This window comes from Coregonus lavaretus (genome assembly GCF_964263955.1).
Source record: "Coregonus lavaretus genome assembly, chromosome: 22".
In the NCBI taxonomy this organism is placed as follows: Eukaryota; Metazoa; Chordata; class Actinopteri; order Salmoniformes; family Salmonidae; genus Coregonus; species Coregonus lavaretus.
In genome coordinates this window covers 3,280,406-3,298,377 of record NC_140009.1, presented here as the reverse complement: position 1 = coordinate 3,298,377, position 17,972 = coordinate 3,280,406, and the positions used below count along the sequence as shown (strand labels likewise).

Here is a 17,972-nt window from a genome sequence, read left to right as displayed (position 1 = left end):
GAATTTTGCAACCCCAGGAAAGATTCTACCTGCACTTTTGCACACAAACAGTAAACAACAAGATGCAAATATACACAAATAACATGATTCATAAAGAAAGACAGATGTCTTAGAAGTGTCTTAGATAGATGACTGTAACAATACTTATATACTTTTACATACCTTTCTATATAGCATGTCTATATATACAGAGTAACACCACCATAAAAATATTATGAATATAATTAATTATATTTCTATGCACACCACATTATATATAATTATATATTTAAATTTTGCCGCACCTTGTTTTTCCCTTTTTAAGTAATAATACTTGAAGACTGTGCTGCTCCAAAACACATTGTAATACAAAATATCGTTGCTTCTTTTTTTACAGGACGACAAGCAAAGATATATATATACGTGGAACGTCAGGCAGCATCATCATCTATGATTATTTCATCGGTAACAATGAATAAAGGCCTCAACAAGCAAGTCTCTGTTGTGATGTCTTGCCTGTTCCTACACAACACTTGCAAGGTAATAGAAAACAAACAGGTATGGAAAACTAACAGTAAAGCACTATCAAGGACTAACACGCTTTATCCAGGACAGTGGATAGCATTTATAACAGACTTTGCTTGATATCTAAGGCCATGGAATCAGATACGTTGTTCCTCTCGAAAAAAAATAAAACTGAAATACACAAAAAAAAACTGAACCTCCACTTACAGAATATAAACAGAATAAAAAAGTACAACACAACGAAAAAATGACAACATAACGAATCAACCAACCAACAACGGGCCAGACTCAGAGTTGAGATAAGTGTGCGCAAAAACGGTAGACTTTCGCGGAAATTGTCCTTGAAGCACACAGACCTAAACTCACAGACCTAAACTCACAGACCTAAACTCACAGACCTAAACTCTGAAATTTAAATCGGCCCGAAAATGATCAATCAATTAAAATAAGGCAAAATGACATCCATGTTTACTAAAGACACAGAAAAGTAGAGCCCCTTAGTCCCTAGTAGAAAGTCTGTTAGAGTACGTGACCCTGCTTTCGACCTCCAAGCCACTCCGGCCCAGATCCGGCTCCGGCACCAACCAGGCCATTCGGACACTGCCCCTGCCCCGGGCCACCTCCGGCCCCCTGGCTCTGCCCCTACCCTGGCTCGTCCTCGTTCGGCCCCAGCCCAGGGGGCCGACGTGCTGCTAGAGGGTAGTGATCTGGGTGAGCTCCGTGTTGGAGTTCCCTGTCCCTTGGTGGTGGTTGTTCTGGGGCTCCTGGCAGACCAGGGGCAGCTCCACGCCTAGTCATGCGGGGTTCATATTCCCGTCCGCTGTTTTGCAGTTGTAGGCAACCTCGCGGGCGATGCTCCTCATCCGACCCGACTGCTGCCGGCTGTCCAGGCGGAACGGACCCGGGTGGCAGAACTCCCTGAAGCACCTCTTGAAGTTCTCGTCCAGGAAGGCGTAGAGGACTGGGTTGAGACTGCTGTTGACGTAGCCCAGCGCGATACAGAAGTGCATCAGGGCCATCGTGAGGAGGCTACCCAGGTTGAAGCCCAGCAACTGGGCCAGAGCCATGATCTGGATGGGGGTCCAGCAGACCACGAAGGCCACCACTACGACCAGGACCATGCGGGTGATGCGGCGCAGATTACGATCCCTCTCCTTGGAGCCGGACAGGATGCGGACGCTGCGGAGGCGATTGACCATCAGGCTGTAGCAGACACTGATGATGGTAACTGGGATGAGGAAGGAGAAGAGGAAGACGCAGGTGCCGAACACCGGGTCCCAGTAGGTATGAGGGTCTGGGAGGACTATGTTACACTCTACACCTGGGAGGGAGACAGGACAGAGGGTTAGGGTTAGAAACAGGACATAGGGGTTAATGTTAGGGTTGGACATAGAGGTTAGGGTTGGACATAGGGTCCCAGTAGCTATGTGGGTCTGGGAGGACTATGTTACACTCTATACCTGGGAATGTACAAGTCCTAACTCAGTTGCCGGAGAGGAAGGAAACCGCTAAGGGATTTCACCATGAGGCCAATGGTGACTTTAAAACAGTTACAGAGTTTAATAGGATAAAACTGAGTATGGATCAACAACATTGTTGTTACTTCACAATACAAAGTGAAAAGAAGGAAGCATGTACAGAATAAAAATATTCCAAAACATGTATCCTGTTTGCAACAAGGCACTAAAGAAAAACTGCAAGAAATGTGGCAAAGAAATTAACTTTCTGTCCTGAATACAAAGCGTTAGGTTTGGGGAACTTCCAACACAACACATCATTGAGTACCACTCTTCATATTTTCAAGCATGGTGGTGGCTGCATCATGTTATGGGTATGCTTGTCATCGGCAAGGACTAGGGAGCTTATCTTTAGGATAAAAATGAATGGAACAGAGCTAAGAACAGGCAAAATCCTAGAGCAAAACCTGGTTCGGTCTGCTTTCCAACAGACAATGGGAGACAAATTCACCTTCAGCAGGACAATAACTTAAAACACAAGGCCAAGACGACATTGTATGTTCCTGAGTGGCATAGTTACAGTTTTGACTTAAATCGGCTTGGAAATCTATGGCACGTCTTGGAAGTGGCTGTCTAGCAATGATCAACAACCAACCTGACACAGCTTGAAGAATATTTAAAATAATAATGTGCAAATATTGTACAATCCAGGTGTGAAGGGCTCTTAGAGACTTACCCAGAAAGACTCACAGCTGTAATCGCTGCCAAAGGTCATTCTAACATGTATTGACTCAGGGGTGTGAATACTTATGTAAATTACATATTTCTGTATTTCATTTTCAATATATTTGCTAACATTTCTCTAAAAACACATGTTTTCACTTTGTCATTATGGGGTATTGTGTGTAGATGGGTGAGAGAAAAAAATCTATGTAATCCATTTTGAATTCAGGCTGGAACAACAACACAATGTGGAACAAGACAAGGGGTATGAATACTTTCTGAAGGCAGTGTAGCTATCAACAAGGACAAGAAGCTGCCATGTGGGGAATCGTAGCTTGCTCGTTTTAGCGCGTTTTATCTTGTTCTTGATACCATGTCTTGTTTGACTGTCACGTCTAATGCTAATATGGATAAAACTTGCTAGCTAGCTAACCAACAACTGTAATGATGCATTTGAGAGACAACAAGTGCTCATTGTGCAAATTTATTTATGTTTTCAATAAACATTTGGAGACGAAATATAGTTAAAATATTGTCAACAATCTAAGCCAGCCCCGTCAGTTTTAACCCATAGTTGTGCAGGCGTCAGTTTTATTGCTAAACAACCAACCCGTCTATAGGTCAGAGGGATTAATATAGTATAAGGATTGAGAGGACAGAATAATCCAATCAAACAAATCACTGCTAAGAATCCAATCTCTTTGAAAACAAATCAAATCAAATTTTATTTGTCACATACATGTGTTTAGCAGATGTAATATCTAACAATTTCACAACATATACCCAAATACACACAATCTAAGTAAGGAATGGAATTTAAGAATATATACATATATACCTATATGGACAAGCAATGCCAGAGCGGCAAGGACTAAGATACAGTAGAATATTATAGAATACAGTATATACATATGAGATGAGTCATGCAAGATATGTAAACATTATTCAAGTGACTAGTGTTCCATTTCTTAAAGTGGCCAGTGATTTCAATAGGCAGCAGCAGCCTCTAATGTGCTAGTGATGGCAAATGAACAGTCTGATGGCCTTGAGATAGAAGCTGTTTTTCATTCTCTCGGTCCCAGCGTTGATGCACCTGTACTGACTTCGCCTTCTGGATGATAGCGGGGTGAAAAGGCAGTGGCTCGTGTGGTTGATGTCCTTGATGATCTTTTTGGCCTTCCTGTGACATCGGGTGCTGTAGGTGTCCTTGAGGGCGGGTAGTTTGCCTCCGGTAATGCGTTCTGCAGACCGCACCACCCTCTGGAGAGCCCTGCAGTTGCGGGTGGTGCAGTTGCCGTACCAGGCGATGATACAGCCCGACAGGATGCTCTCAATTGTGCATCTGTAAAAGTTTGTGAGGGTTTTTAGGTGCCAAGCCAAATTTCTTCAGCCTCCTGAGGTTGAAGAGGCGCCTTCTTCACCATACTGTCTGCATGGGTGGACCATTTCAGTTTGTCAGTGATGTGTACGCCAAGGCACTTGAAGCATTCCACCTTCCCCACTGCTGTCCCGTCAATGTGGATAGGGGGGTGCACCCTCTGCTGTTTCCTGAAGTCCACGATCATCTCCTTTGTTTTGTTGACGTTGAGTGAGAGGTTATTTTCCTGGCACCACACTCCCGGATCCCTCACCTCCTCCCTGTAGGCTGTCTCATTATTGTTGGTAATCAGGCTTACCTCTGTTGTGTTGTCTGCAAACTTGATGATTGAGTTGGAGGCGTGCGTAGCCACGCAGTCATGAGTGAACAGGGAGTACAGGAGGGGGCTGAGCACACACCCTTGTGGGGCCCCAGTGTTGAGGATCAGCGAAGTGGAGATGTTGTTTCCTACCTCCACCACCTGGGGGCGGCCCGTCAGGAAGTCCAGGACGCAGTTGCACAGGGCGGGGTTCAGACCCAGGGCCTCAAGCTTAATGATGAGCTTGGAGGGTACTATGGTGTTGAATGCTGAGCTATAGTCAATGAACAGCATTCTGACGTAGGTTTTCCTCTTGTCCAGATGGGATAGGGCAGTGTGCAGTGTGATGGCGATTGCATCGTCTGTGGATCTATTGGGGCGGTAAGCAAATTGAAGTGGGTCTAGGGTGACAGGTAAGGTAGAGGTGATATGATCCTTGACTAGTCTCTCAAAGCACTTCATGATGACAGAGGTGAGTGCTATGGGGCGATAGTCATTTAGTTCAGTTACCTTTGCTTTCTTGGGTACAGGAACAATGGTGGCCATCTTGAAGCATGTGGGGACAGCAGGCTGGGATAGGGAGAGATTGAATATGTCCGTAAACACACCAGCCAGCTGGTCTGCGCATGCTCTGAGGACGCGGCTAGGGATGCTGTCTGGGCCGGCAGCCTTGCGGGGGTTAACATGCTTAAATGTCTTACTCACGTCGGCTACGGAGAAGGAGAGGCCACAGTCCTTGGTAGTGGGCAGCATCGGTGGCACTGTGTTATCCTCAAAGCGGGCGAAGAAGGTGTTTAGCTTGTCTGGAAGCGAGACCGACGTGGCTGGATTTCCTTTTGTAGTCCGTGATTGTCTGTAGACCTCGTGTCACAGGTCCCGTAGACATATGGAATGACTCTATTGTGGATGAGCTTTCATTCACAAAACGATTCAACATAGGAATAAATTCCATCACACAATCCAAAATAAACACAGTCATTCTGTTTTTCCCTCCCTCAAAGTATAATCACTTTATCTCTGACATTTGATCTGACATTTCCACAGCCTGCCTTTCAAAACTGCCTCTAAAACTGATCAGCTGAGAACTCTGACAGTCCTGTAGCTCTTTAATACAAAACTAAATTCAGTTCAGTGGAATTGTTTTTAACAAACCCTGGCAGCTGAAGGGAGCAATCCTGAACTTCAAAAGACGATTTTTGAAAGTTTATATTTTAAAAAAAGAAACACTTGTCTTTGGTATTTAGAAGAAACCTCTTTCTTTCTCTCTGTTGTGATTATGACACTCTCCCCCAGTTCAAAGCCTCTATCTAGTCTGCGTCCCAAAAGGTAGCAGGGTGCTATTTGGGACACAGGCCCTAATCTACAGTATATTACATTAAACACGTGTTCCAACTCTGTTATGCTGAGAGTTCATCTGAACCTGAATGTCTTTTTACCCTTTAGGATTATAATTAACTACATAGGCTGATGAGCACATCAGGTGCAGTAAATGAATATGATCACGAGTCAGTGTCCCAGCTGCTGGTTTTGTTCCATGAGGCCTTTCCTTTCTTTTAATTTTTTAAAATATTTTTTATATACGTTTTCTTTTTCGTCACCATCTGAACAAATCATTTTTCTGCTTGGACTGGCCAACCAAGAGGTCAAGACGGAGCTGGCCCTGGACCTAAGGTAAGGTAGCTGTCTCCTGGCTACAGACATTAAACACCTAGTTGTGCATGCTTACTTCCACACATCTTAAATTAGGTTACAGACCAGTTAACTAGGGGTTCTACTAAGCTATATGGAATTGTTTTAAGAATGTCATACCAAGGATCATTTAGCTATTTGATTTAGAATTTTAAGACCCCTAGACTAAGCAAGTGCAGCAATATTACCAGGTTTGTTAACCCGCTACAGTCTGAGCTCTGTCTAAGACGGGGGGAGGGGGTTCTACTAAGCTATATGGAATTGTTTTAAGAATGTCAAACCGAGGATAATTTAGCTATTTGATTTAGAATTTTAAGACCCATTGAAGTATCAAACAAATATATATAAAAAATGCTTGATGAATATTTTAATTTTCCCTTACTGCTATTAGCCCATACAAACACATTGAATAACAGATTCACTACATGGAACAACAGATAGTCCTTACTGCTATTAGCCCATACAAACACATTGAATAACAGATTCACTACATGGAACAACAGATAGTCCTTACTGCTATTAACCCATACAAACACATGGAATAACAGATTCACTACATGGAACAACAGATAGTCCTTACTGCTATTAGCCCATACAAACACATTGAATAACAGATTCACTACATGGAACAACAGATAGTCCTTACTGCTATTAGCCCATACAAACACATTGAATAACAGATTCGCTACATGGAACAACAGATAGTCCTTGCTGCTATTAGCCCATACAAACACATTGAATAACAGATTCACTACATGGAACAACAGATAGTCTTTACTGCTATTAGCCCATACAAACACATTGAATAACAGATTCACTACATGGAACAACAGATAGTCCCCCCAAAAAATCAAAAGGAAGTTTGTTCGGAAGTGTCTGTCCCATATCTGAGAGATATAAGAAAGATCAGGAAACATTTGTAATTGTTTTATTTACATGCATTTAAACCCTTATTTTTTGGCAGTAAACGCTCTTCAAATATAATTTCATCGTTTTTTTCAACTGGTACCGGAGGACCTTCAGACGAGTCGTGAGGCATGTGGGCGTCCTAGAGCAAAACAACCGACAGGTACGTGTTCGTGAGAGTCTCACCTTTCGGACGCTACAGATAGAAGTTGGCAGATCGTCTGTACCGACATCAGACGAGTCCCAAGACGCTTGTGGGGGTCGTAGAGAAAAACGGAGAACACCGTCGTGTTCTTGAGAGTCTCAAATCGATTTTCAGGTTGTCTCATGGTCTGACAAACACCGCTCTAGTTCTGTCACCTTTCACTTAAGATGCGGAAGTGCAACATCATCGGATGCGGTGGATTGAGACGCATATAGCTTATATTGACAGATTTTTATGGGGATTTTTTATTATGCTAATTCGATTTCCGAGGGGGAATGGACATCGACACTAAGGGGTTTTAAAAACGTGAATTTAGTCAACAAAAATAGGGACAGAAATATTGACGAGACTATAACTGATTAAATAGACCCAGAAAAAACTTTAACTAAACGCAAATTATTTTTAATTTCAGTTGACTAAAACAAGACCAGATTTTTTTTTTCTCTGTTACTAAAATCTGACTACTAAGTGGACTGGACAAGAGTTTTTGGAGAGATTGAGAGCTTTTCAGTGATAAACACAATTAATATTAGCAGTACAGATGCGCAGTTCTGACCAGCAGTGGGAAGGACGCATCACACCCAGCAAACACAGCCTACATCAGCTGGTGATGAGTGTGGGCAGACAGGCTCCGACTCCGATGATACACATCGTGCAGGCGACTCTCTTGCTTGCTTCCCCGTGGCTAAACAGTCACCACCAGCCTTTTAGTAAGCTATCATTTGCCTGGTTAAGAAACACAAGCTGCTTTACAAAATTAAAAACAATAGCAGCATTGAGTTTAATAGTAAAACAACAGTCTAGCTATGTTTTTCTCTCCCTTGAGTAGGCTATAGAAAAGTAGTTTGCCTTTGAATTTGTAGTCTCGCTCAACCCTCCCACTTTTCCCACTGTCTCTGTTTGTTATTTGCTGAACTGAACATACATTTTAATATCCAGTGCCTGCTCAAAGTCCACTTTACATTGGGAAGTGAAATCTATGAATCAATTATCTTAGTGTCGTGAGACTTTCAGGAATGACTCACAGGGTATGACATACTGATCCCATGGATAAACAGCACAGCTTGGTAAAGCCGGATATGTGATATTTTTATTTCAACAGAGTCTGCTAACACTTCAAGGAACAGGAACATTCTCCCTTGAGAGCTACAGTTAACCCCCCCTCTCTCTCCCCAACCCCCTCTCTTTCCCCACCCTCTCTCTCTTTCCCCACCCCCTCTCTCTCTCCCCACCCCCCTCTCCCTGCTCTCCCTCTCTCTCTTCCTCCATCTCCTGTTCTCTCTCTCTCCTCTCTCTCCCTCCCCCTCTCTCTATCTCTCTCTTCTCTCTCCCTCCCCCTCTCTCTTCTCTCTCCCTCCCCCTCTTAATCTCTCTCTTCCCCATCTCTTTCCTCTGCCCCCCTCTCTCTCTCTCTCTCTCTCTCTCTCTCTCTCTCTCTCTCTCTCTCTCTCTCTCTCTCTCTCTCTCTCTCTCTCTCTCTCTCTCTCTCTCTCTCTCTCTCTCTCTCTCTCTCTGTCTCTCTCTCTCTCTCTCTCTCCCCCCTCTTAATCTCTCTTCCCCCATCTCTTTCCTCTGTCTCCCCCCCTCTCTCTCTCCCTCCCCCCTCTTAATCTCTCTCTTCCCCATCTCTTTCCTCTGTCTCCCCCTCTCCTCTCTCTCTCTCTCTCTCTCTATCTGCGCTCTTTCATTTAATTGTTGGCAACCCTCTCATCCCTGCAAAAGGGAGCGTTATCTCACCAGAGCTCTGTCATTTAGAAAAGCCTTATTGGAATCCATTTCTCATCTCTCTGTGTCTTCCCACTCAGAGCAGAGTGACCTGTTCGGTTGACACACACACACACACACACACACACACACACGCACGCACGCATACACACAGGGGTCTGTCTCATGGCGTCTGCTCTGCTTGTTACTGGGCTCAATACCCCGTCGCCAGGCACCAATCATCTCAACATCGGTTAGGGTCCATCACTCCATCCCTCCCCCCCTCCATCCCTCCAGGGGTAAAAAAAACTCTCCATCGCCATCACCACTCTGGAGAAAATACTAACTTATATTAACTATAAGATGTAATTGATATGATGTACTCTGCGGATGTTGTAGAGCATGAACCCAGCCAACAGACAGTTACAGTAGTCCAGACTGGAGATGACAAGTGCCTGGATTAGGACCTGCACTGCTTCCTGTGTGAGGAAAGGATGTTATAGAGCGTGAACCTAGCAGGAGTGAGTCAGATATTATGGCATTTAAAAATACATTACATTATTTTACAGTAAAGTATATCACAGTACATATGTCATACATGCACTGTATACCAACGTAAATATGTCATACAGATGATATACTGTGTCAGTATATGTTTACTGTAAAATAATGTAATTGCATTTTTAAATGGCATAATATCTGACTCACTCTTACAGGTTCAGGGAGAACCCAGTCCCTATTGGGCTCAGGGAGAACCCAGTCCCTGTAGGGCTCAGAGAGAACTCATAAATTATTCACAAGAATATATTAAGACACTGAATTAAACTTTAGGCTGGGAGAGGTGCCAGTTTGAGAAGAGGAAAGGAGAGGTGCCAGATAACTAGAAAAACAAATATAACTTTTCTGTTCCAGACTGCAGAGTGAGAGAGGGTTGCAGCTAAAGATGGATTGTCTGCTAACAAGCCTAGCTTTGGGTAAAGAGGGATTGTCTGCTAATAAGCCTAGCTTTGGGTAAAGAGGGATTGTCTGTTTTTTATATTTTTTTATTTAACCTTTATTTAACTAGGCAAGTCAGTTAAGAACAAATTAATAATAATATTATATATTATTATTATTATTATTAAGAACAAATTCTTATTTACAATGACGGCCTACCCCAGCCAAACCCGGACGAGCCTAGCTTTGGTTAAAGAGGGATTGTCTGCTAACAAGCCTAGCTTTGGGTAAAGAGGGATTGTCTGCTAATAAGCCTAGCTTTGGGTAAAGAGGGATTGTCTGCTAATAAGCCTAGCTTTGGGTAAAGATGGATTGTCTGCTAATAAGCCTAGCTTTGGGTAAAGAGGGATTGTCTGCTAATAAGCCTAGCTTTGGGTAAAGAGGGATTGTCTGCTAATAAGCCTAGCTTTGGGTAAAGAGGGATTGTCTGCTAATAAGCCTAGCTTTTGGTAAAGAGGGATTGTCTGCTAATAAGCCTAGCTTTTGGTAAAGATGGATTGTCTGCTAATAAGCCTAGCTTTTGGTAAAGAGGGATTGTCTGCTAATAAGCCTAGCTTTTGGTAAAGAGGGATTGTCTGCTAATAAGCCTAGCTTTGGGTAAAGATGGATTGTCTGCTAATAAGCCTAGCTTTGGGTAAAGAGGGATTGTCTACTATCAAATCAAAATCAAATCAAATCAAATTTTATTGGTCACATGCGCCGAATACAACAGGTGCAGACATTACAGTGAAATGCTTACTTACAGCCCTTAACCAACAGTGCATTTATTTTAAACAAAAAAGTAAGAATAAAACATCAACAAAAAAGTGTTGAGAAAAAAAGAGCAGAAGTAAAATAAAGTGACAGTAGGGAGGCTATATATACAGTAAAATAAAGTGACAGTAGGGAGGCTATATATACAGGGGGGTACCGTTGCATAGTCAATGTGCGGGGGCACCGGCTAGTTGAGGTAGTTGAGGTAATATGTACATGTGGGTAGAGCCTAGCTTTGGGTAAAGAGGGATTGTCTGCTAACAAGCCTAGCTTTGGGTAAAGAGGGATTGTCCGCTAACAAGCCTAGCTTTGGGTAAAGAGGGATTGTCTGCTAATAAGCCTAGCTTTGGGTAAAGAGGGATTGTCTGCTAAAGAGCCTAGCTTTTGGTAAAGAGGGATTGTCTGCTAATAAGCCTAGCTTTGGGTAAAGAGGGATTGTCTGCTAATAAGCCTAGCTTTGGGTAAAGAGGGATTGTCTGCTAAAGAGCCTAGCTTTTGGTAAAGAGGGATTGTCTGCTAATAAGCCTAGCTTTGGGTAAAGAGGGATTGTCTGCTAATAAGCCTAGCTTTGGGTAAAGAGGGATTGTCTGCTAACAAGCTTAGTTTTGGGTAAAAAGGGATTGGCTGCTAACAAGGGGACAAATACCCCCCAACCAGACCTTCTGGCATACAAATTGTAATTGTAAACAACAGAAACCAAACGTGTTGAGCTACAGGTAAACTAAGCCGCCTCAGGCTGTGGTTGGTACAATGGTTGGGGAAGCACTGGTTTGTCCGAACCGCCTCAGGCTGTGGTTGGTACAATGGTTGGGGAAGCACTGGTTTGTCCAAACCGCCTCGGGGCTGTGGTTGGTACAATGGTTGGGGAAGCACTGGTTTGTCCGAACCGCATCAGGCTGTGGTTAGTGCAATGGTTGGGGAAGATCTGGTTTGTCCAAACCGCCTCGGGCTGTGGTTGGTACAATGGTAGGGGAAGCACTGGTTTGTCCAAACCGCCTCGGGGCTGTGATTGGTGCAATGGTTGAGGAAGCACTGGTTTGTCCAAAGCCAAACCAGCGGATAAGCCTGTACAGCCATGAACTGAAATCTGTAAAACACAGCTACACAAAGGCCTGGACCAGGAACCCAGAACAGTCCTGGGTCAGATATCAATTCAATCTAAATGGGACATACAGTAAGGGAAAAAAGTATTTGATCCCCTGCTGATTTTGTACGTTTGCCCACTGACAAAGACATGATCTGTCTATAATTGAATGGTAGGTTTATTTGAACAGTGAGAGACAGAATAACAACAAAAAAATCCAGAAAAACGCATGTCAAAAATGTTATAGATTGATTTGCATTTTAATGAGGGAAATAAGTATTTGACCCCCTCTCAATCAGCAAGATTTCTGGCTCCCAGGTGTCTTTTATACAGGTAACGAGCTGAGATTAGGAGCACACTCTTAAAGGGAGTGCTCCTAATCTCAGTTTGTTACCTGTATAAAAGACACCTGTCCACAGAAGCAATCAATCAATCAGATTCCAAACTCTCCACCATGGCCAAGACCAAAGAGCTCTCCAAGGATGTCAGGGACAAGATTGTAGACCTACACAAGGCTGGAATGGTCTACAAGACCATCGCCAAGCAGCTTGGTGAGAAGGTGACAACAGTTGGTGCGATTATTCGCAAATGGAAGAAACACAAAAGAACTGTCAATCTCCCTTGGCCTGGGGCTCCATGCAAGTTCTCACCTCGTGGAGTTGCAATGATCATGAGAACGGTGAGGAATCAGCCCAGAACTACATTTACATTCCACCAGCAGATCATTCGTGTCCGTGTCTAACGTTGTGTAGAGTTTTGGGTTAGTTTTGACAGTTTGAGTGAGTACGTCGTCAACTTATTCAGCCAGTTAGTTAGCTAGAATAGTTATCATACTAGCTAGCCATTGCTCTCAGCCAACGAACCAAACCCTCCTCCCACGGCACGAACACACAGAGAGAGCCAAGCTAACGTTAACTAGTCACCCATGTCCCAAATTCCCTTGAACGGCTCTGGTTACCAGTATGTAAAAACAAAACACAAATGTAAGTTATAACTTACCCTTAGTAGCTACTGTTAGCCAGTTAAGTGCAAAGCTAGCCACTGAATCGATTCAGCCAGTTTCGTCTGTCCCAACGGAGAGAAAGCGTCTCCAAATATTAAAGCTAGGTCGTTCCAGCTATTGTTTAGTTAGCTATCCAGGTAGCAACAAGCTAGCTACATTTCGAGTACAGTAGCTACTAACTACCTAACGTTAACACTTCAGATAATGAGGTTAAAAAAACAGCTGAATGGTAGGCAGCTAGCTGGCATAATTACAGGTACTCTTAAGCGTGAAATAACATTGGAAACAACTATCCACAGTTGCTAATAGTTACCAGTAGCTACCCGCTAGCTAGTCCAGGTAGTGGGTTAGCTAGCCTCGTGCTTCACCGGGCTCAGCCGAATACCATACTTACCTACAATAATTACCTACAATAACCTACGATAACTACCTAGATAAACTACCTGCAATACCTAACTACAATACCTACAATCTAAATACAAGGTTTAAGCTTTACTCGACACCATATAAGCCAAGCTTACCTCCCGCCAGAGAGAGACACAACCTCACCCAACGCCTCCTATCCTTTATTAAACTGGAGTGCTGAGGCCAATGGAGGATGGGAGGATCTTGTCAAAGATCTCAAGGCAGCTGGGACCATGGTCACCAAGAAAACAATTGGTAACACACCACGCCTGTCACGGATGCCGCCGAGGCTGCTCCTCCTCCTTGCTCGGGCAGGCTTCGGCGTTCGTCGTCCCCGGAGTACTAGCTGCTGCCGTTCGATGTTATCGGTGTTTGTTTAGTTTTGTCTGTATTGTTTACACCTGTTCGTCATTATGTTATTCCGATCGATGTTTCGGTGTGTGTCTTGTGTTGTCTAGTTTGTACACCTGTTTCTTATTTTGTATTGATAAGTTCCCTTGTTTTATGTTTGCCTTTGTGTGTTATTGTCCTTTTGTCCTGTCGTATGTTTGCCATTGCTAGCTCGTTATTTTACGCACTCCGCGTGTTACTCCTCTAGTGTTGGAGACTTTTGTTTTTGTGCGTATTACTGGAAGTAAAGTAGTCATTCCTGATCCTCTGTGTCCTGCGCCTGACTTCACTGCCGCATACACATCACCCCAGTCTGACAACGCCGTGAAGGACTGAAATCCTGCAGCGCCCTCAAGGTCCCCCTGCTCAAGAAAGCACATATACAGGGCCGTCTGAAGTTTGCCAATGGACATCTGAATGATTCAAAGGAGAACTGGGTGAAAGTGTTGTGGTCAGATGAGACCAAAATCAAGCTCTTTGGCATCAACTCAACTTGCCGTGTTTGGAGGAGGAGGAATGCTGCCTATGACCCCAAGAACCCATCCCCACCGTCAAACATGGAGGTGGAAACATTATGCTTTGGGGGTGTTTTTCTGGTAAGGGGACAGGACAACTTCACCGCATCAAAGGGACGATGGACGGGGCCATGTACCGTCAAATCTTGGGTGAGAACCTCCTTCCCTCAGCCAGGGCATTGAAAATGGGTCGTGGATGGGTATTCCAGCATGACAATGACCCAAAACACACTGCCAAGGCAACAAAGGAGTGGCTCAAGAAGAAGCACATTAAGGTCCTGGAGTGGCCTAGCCAGTCTCCAGACATTAATCCCATAGAAAATCTGTGGAGGGAGCTGAAGGTTCGAGTTGCCAAACGTCAGCCTCGAAACCTTAATGACTTGGAGAAGATTTGCAAAGAGGACTGGAACAAAATCCCTCCTGAGATGTGTGCAAACCTGGTGGCCAACTACAAGAAACGTCTGACCTCTGTGATTGCCAACAAGGGTTTTGCCACCAAGTACTAAGTCATGTTTTACAGAGGGGTCAAATACTTATTTCCCTCATTAAAATGCTAATCAATTCATAACATTTCTGACATGCGTTTTTCTGGATTTTTTTGTTGTTGCTATTCTGTCTCTCACTGTTGAAATAAACCTACCATTAAAATTATAGACTGATCATGTCTTTGTCAGTGGGCAAATGTACAAAGTCAGCAGGGAATCAAATACTTTTTTTCCCTCACTGTATATGCTTAATGGCATATATCTATGAATTATTAAATAACTTATTAATCCATATGAGACAGAAGTTGGTTTTCTGCTCTAGGCCTATTTCAGATGCACAGAACCGTGACGTTCTTCTCATATTGTGTTATTGTACTGAACTGAACTGGACTGTAAACTGTTGTGTTCAACTGACCTATAATGGCTAAGCAATTTCTAACAGCTTGTAGCTGTATTGACCTTTTAACTACACTGCTATTTTCACTACCTCCCCACATACACACACACACACACACACACACACACACACACACACACACACACACACACACACACACACACACACACACACACACACACACACACACACACACACACACACAACACACACACACACACACAAACACACACACACGTGCACTTGTTTGTTGAAAGTCCCTTTTTAAAGCCTCTCCTCTCTCACCAGTGTGTGTGTGTGTGTGTATATGTGTTGTGTGTGTGTGTGTGTATATGTGTTGTATATGTGTTGTGTGTGTGTGTGACCTCTGGTCATATCACACACCACATGACAGTACACTCCCCCTAGCTGACCAGGTAGAACCAGTGATGATGTACAGTAGATTATCCACTCAGAGAGTTGGAGAGAGAGAGAGACAACAACACAATTAGACCCAACCAAATCATGAGAAAACAAAAAGAGAATTACTTGACACATTGGAAAGAATCAACAAAAAAACTGAGCAAACTAGAATGCTATTTGGCCCTAAACAGAGAGTACACAGTGGCAGAATACCTGACCACTGTGACTGACCCAAACTTAAGGGAAGCTTTGACTATGTACAGACTCAGTGAGCATAGCCTTGCTATTGAGAAAGGCAGCCGTAGGCAGACCTGGCTCTCAAGAGAAGACAGGCTATGTGAACACTGCCCACAAAATGAGGTGGAAACTGAGCTGCACTTCCTAACCTCCTGCTAAATGTATGACCATATTAGAGACACATATTTTCCTCAGATTACACAGATCCACAAAGTATTCGAAAACAAACCCAATTTTGATAAACTCCCATATCTATTGGGTGAAAAACCACAGTGTGCAATCATAGCAATCATAGCAGCAATATTTGTGACCTGTTGCCACAAGAAAAGGGCAACCAGTGAAGAACAAACACCATTGTAAATACAACCCATATTTATGTTTATTTATTTTCCCATTTGGACTTTAACTATTTGCACATCATTACAACACTGTATATATACATACTATGACATTATAATGTCTTTATTCTTTTGAAACTCCTGAGTGTAATGTTTACTGTTAATTTTTATTGTTTATTTCACTTTTGTTTATTATCTACTTCACTTGCTTTGGCAATGTTAACATAGGTTCCCCATGCTAATAAAGCCCTTGAATTGAATTGAAATTGAATTGAAATTGAATTGAAATTGAATTGAAATTGATTTGAAATTGAATTGAAATTGAATTAAATTGAATTAAATTCAGAGAGAGAGAGAGAGAGAGAGAGAGATGATCTGAATATAGATTAATACAGAGGTCAGAGGTCAGATGTCAGACTGAGGGGTAGAACAGATTAATCAGACTTGATAATTAACCAAACAATGTCTATATAACATCCTTATTTTTCAGAGCTGATCTGATGGGTCAAAAGACCAATTACTGAACTGGGGCTGCCTGTCTAAACGCAGCCATAGATAGACAGACAGACAGACAGACAGACAGACAGACAGACAGACAGACAGACAGACAGACAGACAGACAGACAGACAGACAGACAGACAGACAGACAGACAGACAGACAGACAGACAGACAGACAGACAGATAGGCAGACAGAGCCAATATAACCTACTGTTATGTTCGACCTCCACCTCCACATCTCCCAACACCATGGCCGGTACCCCTATCGCCGACGCCAGGACCCACACACAGATGTTGACCACCTTGGCCTTGTGGGGCGTCCTCATGTCCAGGGCCTTAACCGGATGGCACACGGCCACGTAGCGGTCCATGCTCATCACGGTTAGAGTGAAGGTGCTGGTGAACATGTTGTAGTAGTCGATGGAGATGACGGCCTTGCAGAGGGCGTTACCGAACGGCCAGAAGCCCAGGAACACATCTGTTCCCTGGAAGGGTAACGTAGCGAGGACCAGGAAGTCAGCCAGAGCCAGGTTAAATATGTAGATGTTGGTGGCTGTCTTCATCTTGGTGTACCTGGAGGAGAGGAGAATGTTAGGTGGCTGTTCTTATCTTGGTGAAGAATAAGATAGAAAAGGATGTTATACCTAGATTGAATGCCACCGTAGTGGAACACAAAGTCAGGTTGGAAAACTGATACTGTCAGTGCCAAATATTGAACATCCATTTGTTGAAACACACACACACACACACACAAACACACTCGCACACACGCATGCACACACACACACACTCACTTACGCATGCACGCATGGACACACACACACACAAAGCAGAGCATCTTCCTGGATTAACCATCAGCAGTATCTATCTATGTATCATCTATCTATCTATCTATCTATCTATCTATCTATCTATCTATCTATCTATCTATCTATCTATCTATCTATCTATCTATCTATCTATCTATCTATCTATCTATCTATCTATCTATCTATCTATCTATCTATCTATCTATCTATCTATCTATCTATCTATCTATCTATCTATCTATCTATCTATCTATCTATCTATCTATCTATCTATCTATCTATCTATCTATCTATCTATCTATCTATCTATCTATCTATCTACTCTATCTATCTATCTATCTATCTATCTATCTATCTATCTATCTATCTATCTATCTATCTATCTACTATCTATCTATCCTATCAAAAGAAAACCTTGTGACTCTTTTTTTATAGAATGGGATAGTCAGCTGTGTGTGAGGTTTTTCTCTTTCACATTGTAGGGAACAGAGATGAACTGAATGAAGATTGTCATGAAGATGGTTAGGACTAATGTGGACCAGCAGTCCACAGCAGCGACAGCAGAGAACAAACTGAAATGACATTTTTTATCTCAATGCGGTTAAATTCAAGCACCCTCCTTCTCTCTCTCTCTCTCTCTCTCTCTCTCCTCTCTCTCTCTCTCTCTCTCTCTCTCTCTCTCTCTCTCTCTCTCTCTCTCTCTCTCTCTCTCTCTCTCTCTCTCTCTCCTCTCTCTCTCTCTCTCCTTCTCTCTCTCTCTCTCTCTCTCTCTCTCATGTCTGTCTCCTCTCTCC

The 17,972-nt window shown here is 43.2% G+C and overlaps 1 protein-coding gene across 1 annotated transcript; it reads right to left on the bottom strand.

Moving 5' to 3' along the window:
* Positions 1 to 1,298: 1,298 nt before the first annotated feature.
* LOC311149601 (nociceptin receptor-like) lies at positions 1,299 to 16,941 on the bottom strand (the record flags this gene model as incomplete). Its single annotated transcript, XM_084186778.1, has 2 exons — positions 16,581 to 16,941; positions 1,299 to 1,825 (listed from the first exon to the last, which is right to left on the bottom strand). The coding sequence occupies exons 1-2, from the start codon at positions 16,930 to 16,932 to the stop codon at positions 1,299 to 1,301; spliced, it is 879 nt and encodes a 292-aa protein (XP_084042904.1). The 5' UTR covers positions 16,933 to 16,941.
* Positions 16,942 to 17,972: the final 1,031 nt, after the last annotated feature.